Source organism: Salarias fasciatus, chromosome 3, assembly GCF_902148845.1.
Source record: "Salarias fasciatus chromosome 3, fSalaFa1.1, whole genome shotgun sequence".
Classification (NCBI taxonomy): Eukaryota; Metazoa; Chordata; class Actinopteri; order Blenniiformes; family Blenniidae; genus Salarias; species Salarias fasciatus.
Window position 1 is genome coordinate 22365550 of NC_043747.1, and position 9994 is coordinate 22375543.

Here is a 9994-nt window from a genome sequence, read left to right on the forward strand (position 1 = left end):
GTGAAATCTGTCATTTCTCAGAACTTATTAATGGAGTGAAACACAATCTGTCTTTGTCTGGAAGAGGTCTGCAACCTTTTTAACATGGAAGCCAGTTTGAAATTCTCCTGTTAACCAGTGAGTCACAATCAGCAGCAGAATAAAACTGAAGAAAAAAACTGGAGCTGGACTTTAAGACTTCAATCTTCAGTCCAAACACTGTGATGATTCTGAGTCACATCCATGGAACCGTGGTTTGATGCTGGACTCTCACAGCTTCTTCAGATAATGTTGCATCTTCTCTCCTGTCATTACATCTTCAGGACAAACAGAGTTCTCTTTGCTCTCATCTCGCCACCACCTGCAGAGAGATGAGGAGATGATCAGAGTCTCTGTGAAGCAGTGAGGACTTCAGGCCTGTTCAGAGCAGCAGTCAGCAGCTCAGAGCTCATGAAGGACCACCACTGTCAGACCAACACAACAAGCCTGTGGCTCCTCTGATTGGCTGACTTTGCGTCCTCTGCTGTCCAATGCTGAAGCTGAAACAAACCTACTGAAAGCAGCACGAACTCACTCCAACTACCTACTGACCAGAAAGTCTGCAGACTGCAGTCTGGACTCTGCTGAAGATCAACCAGCTGCTGCACATTTGGATCCTGCAGGTCGTTGTCACTGAGGTCGAGCTCCTTCAGGTGGTAGGGGTTGGATTTCAGAGCTGAGACCAGAGAAGAACAGCTAATCTTTGACAAACTGCAGCTCAACAACCTGAATAAAGAGAGAAAGAAGCAGAATCAGTGAGGAGGAACCAATCAGATGTGTTGATGGAGAAATGAGCAGCTCCACATTACTGAGTCCTGATCTGTTGTTCTGTTGTTGTGGATCTTCATCACACACATCATCCACATGTCAGGACAACATTCACACACCTCCTCATGTCCACACACAAGTCAACTGACCTCAGAGTCTGCAGATGACAGAGTGGATTCTCCAGAAAACCACACAGCTGCTCAACTCCTGAATCCAGCAGACGGTTCCAGCTCAGGTCCAGATGTTTCAGGAGAGAAGGGTTGGACTTCAGAGCTGAGACCAGAGAAGAACAGCTGTTCTCTGACAAACCGCAGCTCCTCAAACTGAATAAAGAGAGAAAGAAGTGTCACGGCCTGTGGGTTGGCCTGGTGATATTCTGCATTCCTCTCTTTCTGGTTTTGTTTCTGTTGTAGGGAGCTGTGGGCAGAGTTGCCTGAGAATCACCATGATGCAGCACACCTGAGCAGGATGAGCCCAGGAGGCTTTAAAACTGAGCTGAATGTACTTGGGTCAGAGGAGGCCCATAACCTCTCTGTTCAATGCAAATTATGGCTTCAAACTGTGAAAATGCTCTCAACATCCAGGGACTCAATGTCAGACCTGAAGAAATATCGACAAGTATGATACACACGTGAACTCACAGTGAAGCTAAAGTGTTGTTAGCCTTCTAACCTGTCAGTAACCTGCCTGTTGAGAATTGCAGACATCATGAAAAGAGAGGGACTCATGCATGGAAGAGGCCCTGGCAACAGTGTCCAACTGGGTATTTACTGAGACAGACTTTTATTATTCCAAGGGGACCAAAAGTCACCTCGGTGAAGTTCACCAAATAGTGAATTTAGGGGTTTAAATTTTTGAGGAACAAACTCATTTGGATTGAAATTAAAAATGAGATTGATATACAAAGGTGAAATTTAGTTTTTACTACATATTATGATGCCCCTGTTGGTGAAAATATCAAGCCATGGGTTTGTCTCCCATCATTCTGGCATATTTCATTGTCAAAGTAGAAACTTTAAAGGAGGCACCGAAACCAGAGTTCAAAGGTCAATATCTCTGAGCAACAGCAATTGCAAACTTTCATCTGGCATAATCTTATTTACCTGATCAAGTCCAATTCAATGATATATCATGTTTGTCACGTTTTTAATTTTCCTTCCCATTGATCCAGACCATTAAACTTTCACTGCATACAACATCAAACTGAGCTCAGAGTCTGCAGACTACAGCGTGGACTCTTCAGAAAGCCATGCAGCTGCTGAACTCCTGAATCCTGAAGACAGTTGTGACTCAGGTCCAGATGTTCTAGATGTTTCTGGAGGGAGGGGTTGGACTTCAAAACTAAGACCACAGAAGAACAGCTGATCTCTGACAAACTGCAGCCTTCCAGTCTGAATAAAGAGAGAAAGAATGAGATTAAAGGACAAAGTTTGATGTTGAAGTTATTGAGAGGTGAATAAGGTTGAGACTGGAAGAGTTTAGAAATGTAAAGTCCAAACAACTGAAGCCAACAGGAGGAGAAGAGCTCTTTTCAGACACATCTCAGATCTCCAGCAAACACAGCAGCTACACACCGAGGACTTCTTCTCTTTTTCAAGGACACACATGAGCTGAGTTTAACAACAAACACCAGGAAACAAAGCAAAGTTTACTCTGACTGCACAACTCTTGATTCAACCTGTTTTATTAGTTGATGAGACTTGATGAAATGAATTCATTGAACACATACACACACATGTACAGTTAAGTCCTCCTCATTTCCTCTCAGTAATTTGATTTCAACAGATTCTAACTTCATACTGTGAACTGACCTCAGAGTCTCCAGGTTACAGTTTGGACTCTCCAGTCCAGAACACAGAATCTTCACTGATGAATCCTTCAGGTTGTTGATACTCAGGCCCAGGTGTTTCAGATGGGAGGGGTCAGACTTCAGTGCTGAGGAGATCACTTCACAGTCACAATCAGAGAGTCTACAGTGAGAAACTCTGGAATGAGAGAGAAGACAGAAGAAGTTGCAATGAGAGAAGACACTTTGTTGGATTCCTCCTGTTTGACATCAGAGCTTCAGCTCATGTTCTCTGGTTTGACTTTGGCTTCAAGTGCACATGAAGGAGAAAACATGGAGTTCCAGGTGTTTTGATTTGTTGATGTTCTGAGTTCAAAATGTTGAAGGTGTGGAGTGGGTTTGGATGTCCCGGTTCTTAAAAAACACAGTTTCAGGAGTCATGTGGGTACACTGATCAGGATGGCAGCACTGTAGGAGAGCTCAGATCATTCACTACTAATTTTATCACTTCGGGTGTTTTCACACTTACCCACTTTAGCTCGACCTAACAGAGTTTTTGGACCGAACACGGCGCGACTGGGTTGGTGTGAAAGCGTCACTCGCTCCAGTTGTCGCTCTAACTCGCCCGCTCCGAGAGCGGCTGAATGGGGTGGTCTCGGAGCGGCTTGGGTCGACCTGGGATGCGGTGCGGCAGATGTGTGACAGCGCACCGGCTTTAGCTCCACCCAAAGTCTAGATATTGCGCCTTTATGAACTACACAGGCACCCGTAATCATCTCAATCCTGGCAACAGTGATCACTTGTCATAATGGCAGAAAGAAGAAAGTCTCTGCCGCTCACTCTTGAGCAGACTCCTGTGATAACAATGCTTTTTTTCCACTGGTTGTTGCATGATTTTAGCCTCGCCCCTTTCCTTTTTTCATTGACGGGTAAGTGACAAGCTTGAACACGTCTTTGATTCTCTGCGGTTCCATAGCAGCGGTGCACCAGACAAATTTACCATTATTTTTTTTTTCAGCGTGAGAATTACAATGTGTGGCGTGAGTGCGTGACAAAAGACAGAAATGCGTGACTGTCACGTGAGACTTGAGAGTCCTGAGCAAGGCTGCTGCTTTGGTTTTACACCAACTTCCGCCTGGTTGTCATGGATACACCACACTTCCCTTGTTTAGAGTGGCTGCTCTGCGCCATCTTAAAAAGCATATGTGAAAAGGGACCGTATTAGTTGAAAATTGAAACATTGCATCTTTTTAACTGGTGCGGCTGTCTTTGGCTCAACCCAAATATATGTGAAAACAGCCTTAAATTGTATTTTCTCCCTACCTTAGGAAGAATAATGAGTGACTTTATCCCCCCAAAAAGTTAATCCTTTGACTATTCTTTTGGCAGCACAAAATGCCGACAACATCAAAACATTTCAAGGATCCAATCTGCATGGACATTCGAAACAAGCTAGCTGCTCATGAGGATGACGTCACCGAGCAGAAAAAAACATGAAAACCTGTTTGCGAAAATAAGTGAGCTGAGTAGTAAACTGACAGAAGTAGCTGCTGATCTGGTGAGTATTAAAGAAACCACCACCGAGCTAATAATCTCGTCCAGTGGGCCACAGGTATGAGTGGATGAGGCGGAGAAGCAAATCTCCCAGCTGGAGGACATGATCGAGGGCCTCGTGACAAACACAAGATCCATGGGGGAAAAGGTAGACATGGTGTGAGATTCCTATTGCAACAACACATCAGTAGTGTAAAACTAACCTGTCTCTCAAAGATCTAATCCCAGATAACGTTCCCTATTACTGGGTGAACAATCCAACGCTTGGGGAATTCTTCACAATGACAGAAGAGCCAACATCGAAGAGTCAAAAAGTGAATGTTTGGCCGCCACAAGCCAGTTATCTCCATGGGAAAGTTTCTGACCCCTCGTTCTAAAAACCCAAAAAATCAGAGGGATTGTGAGGTCTTGCTTTGATGGTCTGTATTCATACTGAAAATCAAGATAAAGCATTTGTCCCTCGACACCCGGGGTCCTCAATTAGCGGACCGCAGTCCACGACCGGACCACGGCACACCTCGCTGCGGACCCAGGGCAAATGTATGGAAAAAAGAAAAAAGAAAAAAATCTTTCTTTAAATGCTCCGTGTTCCGTGTGAGCACCGTTCTGCACCGCGCTGCTCTGCGCGTGGTGTAATCGCCGCTCTGCAGCGCGCTCTGTCTCACTGCACTGCTCGCCACTGCCCGGCATCCCTCGGTTTCATGATCATGCTGCCGTAATTTAGTTTAAATGAGAACTTGGGAATTTGAGAAATTTAAAGCCCTGGATATGTAAAATGATAATTTACCAGCTTAAGTACTTTAGTATAAAGTAAGAGGAAAATGCAAATCCAGATTGTCTGATTGGGGCATAAACTCACTGTTAGTCCAGTTGACTGCAGAGCCAAAAAGTTTTCAAAATAACTTAATGATGTCTAACAAAGGGGGCAGCTGCTGTTTTTTCAGGTTGGATCATTGAGAAACATCTCCACACAGTAACTACATGGAGTACTTCCTACAAACATCTCTGAGATATTGATTGGGACACGTGGACTCACTTGAACTTCCTGCAGTTCCTCACAGCTGGGATCAGTCTCTTTCGTCCCTCCAAAGAAGTCTTGTACTTGTCCAGGTCCAACTCCTCCAGGACCTGGTCTGACATCTGCAGCATGTAGGCCAGAGCTGAGCAGTGGATCTCAGAGAGTTTCTTCTCTGACCTGTTCTCTGATTTCAGGAATTCTTGGATCTCCTGATGTACTGAGAGGTCCTTCATCTCCATCAGACAGTGGAAGATGTTGATGCTTCTGTCAGGAGACATTCCATGACTGTTGATCTCCTTCAGGTTCTTGATGACTCTCTGGAGGGTTTCTGGACTGAACTCTGTCCAACCCAGCAGACCTTCTAAGAGTATCTGGTTGGATTTCAGAGAGAGGCCATGAAGGAAGCGGACAAACAGGTCCAGGTGGCCGTTCTGACTTCTGAGGGATTTCTCCAGAACTTTATGCAGGAACATGTCAAGAGAAGTGAAAGCAGTATCCTCTCCAGTAAAGGTCTTCAGTAAGTCTGTCTTGTTGTTGGTGAAACAGTGGAACATGAAGACTGCAGCCAGAAACTCCTGAACACTCAGATGGACGAAGCTGTAGACGGCTTTCTGGAAGATCACAGACTCTCTTTTGAAGATCTGAGTACAGATTCCAGAGAACAGCGAGGCCTCAGTCACATCCAGACCACACTGCTCCAGGTCTTGTTGGTAGAACACCATGTTTCCTTTCTCCAGATGTTCCAAGGCCATCATGCCCAGCTTCAGAAGAAGCTCCCTGTCAGCCTCCGTCAGCTCCTGTGGACCCGTCTCAGGTCCTTCATGGTACTTGAGCTTCTTCCTGTGTGTCTGAACCAGCACAAAGTGGGAGTACATGTCAGTCAGGGTCTGGGGCAGCTCTCCTCTCTGCTCTGTGCTCAACATGTGCTCCAGAACTGTGGCAGTGATCCAGCAGAAGACTGGGATTCCACACATGATGTGGAGGCTCCTGGATGTCTGGATGTGGGAGATGATTCTGCTGCTCAGCTCCTCATCACTCAGCCTCCTCCTGAAGTACTCCTCCTTCTGGGCGTCAGTGAAGCCTCGCACTTCTGTCAGTCTGTCCACACATGTTGGAGGGATCTGATGGGCCGCCGCCGGTCGGGAAGTGATCCAGACCCGAGCCGAGGGCAGCAGATCCCCCCGGATGAGGTTAGTGAGCAGCAGGCTGACTGAAGACTGCTGGGAGACGTCAAGCAGCCGCTGGCTGCTGCTGAAGTCCAGAGAAAGTCTGCTTTCATCCAGGCCGTCAAAGATGAAGAGCAGCTTGCAGACAGCCAGCTCCTCTGCCGTCAGCTTCTGGAGCGTGGGATGGAAAACAGCCAGCAGCGAGAGGAGACTGTACGGCCGCTCTCCCAGCAGGTTCAGCTCCCTGAAGGAGAGCACCACCAGCACACTGACATCCTGGTTCTCCAGGCCCTCGGCCCAGTCCAGAGTGAACTTGTACACCGAGAAGGTTTTTCCACTGCCGGCCACGCCGCTGGTCAGAACCACTCGGATGTGTCTGAGCTGCTGGGCCGAGGCTTTGAAGATGTCCTGAACCCTGATGGCAGTGTGATGGAGGCTCTCCTTCCTGGAAGCTGTCTCCAGCTGCTTCAGCTCAGGTTCCCTCTGAAGCTCCTCACTGAGTCCCTCTGTGATGTGGAGCTCAGTGTAGATCCTGTTGAGGAGGCTTCCTCCTCCTGCTTCATCACTTCCTTCAGTCACACGTTCACATCTCCTCCTCAGACTCTTCTTATGTTCTTCTAGAAGCTGCTGCAGACCAACACCTGCTCAAAGACAACAACAACAATCAGACTGCACACAAATAACAAGCTTTCATGACTCTACAACACAACAAGTCCAGTGAAGACAGACCAGTCCCTTGGCAGACATGTCCACTCTTACTTGGTGCAGCGACGCTTCTGGATCTTTCTGGCTGATCCTCACAGACATCACTGCTCTTCTTCTCTCTGTGGACACCAAGCAACATTTACTCTGAGCAACACAACACACAGCAAAGACACAAAGATCCAGCTCCAACTCTCACTTCGCTTCAGACTTCATTCCTGCCCCTGTGATTCTGAGGGAATTGATGTTTTTGTTTTCGGTGGGGGGCATGGGCGTTCATCCACAGTTGGCACCGAGGACAAGGGCTGGGTACCGTTAGATATTTTTTGGGTACAAGTAATTTTTCGATACCTCACGTACAGTACCGGTTCCTGAACGGTACTTTTTTCAGTACCTGCCTTTACGGCACACAGACGAAGCCATGACTGCATTTGCACTTCATGCCACTAGGTGTGCTGTTTGCATGTTCAACTTTATTTTACACAGACACCACAGAGGAAGAAGAGTGCTGAAGGCTCTCCCTCCATATTGTTAGAAAAAGAGTGTGAGCCGGCAAGACATGGTAATATGTTAAATGATTTGATGCACCGTTTTTTCAGTAAACGAGAAGAACTGAACGATCGTTTCCATGCATGTTTATTGACCGCGCAGCCACTATAAGAACCGAAACTAATACCCGTACACATGTCTCTTGTTCGGTTCCAGCATACACCGAAGTTTTTCGGTCGGTACCACTGAGGTACCGTTAAACAGTACCCAGCCCTCCCGAGGACAAGGCAAGGATCAACAACATGCAAATAGAACAAAATTTTGCAGTCTTTTAGTTCAAACAAGTTCACAAGCTAGTCACAGCCCAAACACTGTTAAAGCCTCTGACTGAATGTTGAAGCTACTATGCAGCGAGGAGGTTGGTGCGCTGTCGATATCCTTTGCAAATCCTTTCAGAGCCTGTCGCTTCGGATTGCAGGCAAGGTCCCACTGCATCCAGTTGAAAGTTTGGATGGTTCGTATCTCTTCATGGAAGCCTTGAGGGAAAAGGTAAGCTCCATTCTGGATCCTCACGTGAGAAATGGAGGTGATGCAGCTCTCCAGCTACTCCAGCTGTGCGGCAGGCTCTTATCAAATGCAAGAGATGCCAAAAGAGAAAAAGTGAGCAAAAATCCAATTCATGTTTGTCCAATCCATGAGAGAGTGCCAAGCATCTGACCGACACATTTCCTTGAAAAGAACTCTAGAGAGGGATGGTTGAAAACTGGTTTTATAGACGTCACAGGACAACATTGTGACATTAGCCTCTGGTCAGTTCTTGACCAATGCCAGCATGACTTTTGGTCAAGGACGGATTGAGCTTCACAAGTGCCATTTTGAAGTTACCAGGTGGTAGTGCACCCAAAGGCTATCGGACCACTGATGTGTGCATATGGTGAATGCACGGAAACAAACGCCATTGCTCCTGGTGTTCTCAGATGGATCTGTGATGCTCAACATGGAGGTTTCTTTGTCTCTGCTCTCCATGAGATTGATGGCAATTCCAACATGGCCTCACATCAAATATATGAAAAATATGACTTCACATCACATATAAGGTCCCAACACATTGTTACAGTTACTGGACTGATAGACATGAACTGCAAAATTAGCTTTCCAAATTAGCATGAGCAGTGTTTACTCAACACAGAGCGAGCATAGAGTCTCAACTGTGATAACAACATCATGCAGACCCCCAATGGCAAACAGGTGAGACCAAAGCTGCCGAGGCAACCACTGGCACCCTGAGGTTATGTTACAACCAGCTAGGGCTGCAACTATTATTCGAGTAACTCGAGTACCAAATTTTATACCTCGAGGCTTCATTCAATTAACCTCACGTGGCGATGAGGTGCACGCGCATGTTTTTGTGTGAGGGAGAAAGAGAGACAGATGTGGTGTGTGTGTGTGTCACCCGCATTGTTGTGATTGGCTGACATATCCAAGCGATGCTGGACCGGATACTGACACCTGTCCCGTCATGAATTCCTGTCCGCTGGGGTCGATCTGTGGACGTCTGCGCTCAGCCCAATTTTGTGACCGCGTTGCGTGTACATGCCAGTCGCGCCGGTATACACTTGCGCCAGAGCGCCACAGCAAACAACCCATGCAGTAAAGTGACTCTGAAGCCATCAGGCTGTTGCTCCGTCTACAAAGACTTCAGAGAATGGAAAACTGGTTGACGGAGAGAGCAGAATCTGTCGGGAGGGATGAGAAGGTCTGCCGACAGAAGTGAAAGTGAAAGTGTAATCGCTCAGGTGCCGCCCCACGATTCAGAAACAGAAAAGGCAAAATAAACTCTAATACTAAATGATAATAGACTAACAATGTATGTGCTTCATTTTCTATAAATAATCTGTAATAAAAGAGCAGATAAACAGTCTGGAGCAACAGAAAAGCTCCCTGAGGATACGTGGATCAGTGTGGATGCATGCAACGTGCATCACGTGAGCCCAAAATGTAGAGTGCTCGATTACTCAAAGAAATAATCAACAGAGTACTCGATTCCAAAAATACTCAATAGTTGCAACTATACAACCAGCCCAGTGACCCCCACCCCCCACGACGGCCCAGCCCTACCACCCCAAAATCAACCCATGAAATAATTGAACTTTGGATAAATTACTTCTGTGTTTTACTTAAGACAGATCAAACATTAATGATCTTTAAATAATTAGTAGGTGAAAATTTACTCAAATTAATAATCTTCGGTAATCCAGTCTTTTTGTAATTTAATGCTAATCACAAAATGTAAAACCCCAAGAAAAATCATCATGCCTAACACCCAGTCTGCTGCAAACTGTCAGCCGAGGTCGAGACCAGTGAAACACTTCTTCATAGTGGTTTTCAGAAAATGGACTTTTAAAACTATAAAATGATGTGTTCAGTGTTGTTAGTCAGTTTTCCATTTTTAGACTAAAAATCAGAAGGTACAGTATGTCCATTCTTACTGAG

The 9994-nt window shown here is 46.1% G+C and overlaps 2 protein-coding genes across 2 annotated transcripts; both read right to left on the reverse strand.

Moving 5' to 3' along the window:
• Nucleotides 1-18: 18 nt before the first annotated feature.
• LOC115382481 (ribonuclease inhibitor-like) lies at nucleotides 19-1233 on the reverse strand. Its single transcript, XM_030084224.1, has 4 exons — nucleotides 1220-1233; nucleotides 936-1109; nucleotides 571-744; nucleotides 19-340 (listed from the first exon to the last, which is right to left on the reverse strand). The coding sequence occupies exons 1-4, from the start codon at nucleotides 1231-1233 to the stop codon at nucleotides 250-252; spliced, it is 453 nt and encodes a 150-aa protein (XP_029940084.1). The 3' UTR covers nucleotides 19-249.
• A 3935-nt stretch (nucleotides 1234-5168) lies between these two features.
• LOC115385969 (protein NLRC3-like) lies at nucleotides 5169-6943 on the reverse strand (the record flags this gene model as incomplete). The annotated part of the gene is made up of 2 exons (XM_030088099.1): nucleotides 5169-5408; nucleotides 5503-6943. Coding segments are annotated over 2 exons (1467 nt in total), but the record flags the coding sequence as incomplete, so codon positions are not given.
• Between the last annotated feature and the right edge of the window lie 3051 nt (nucleotides 6944-9994).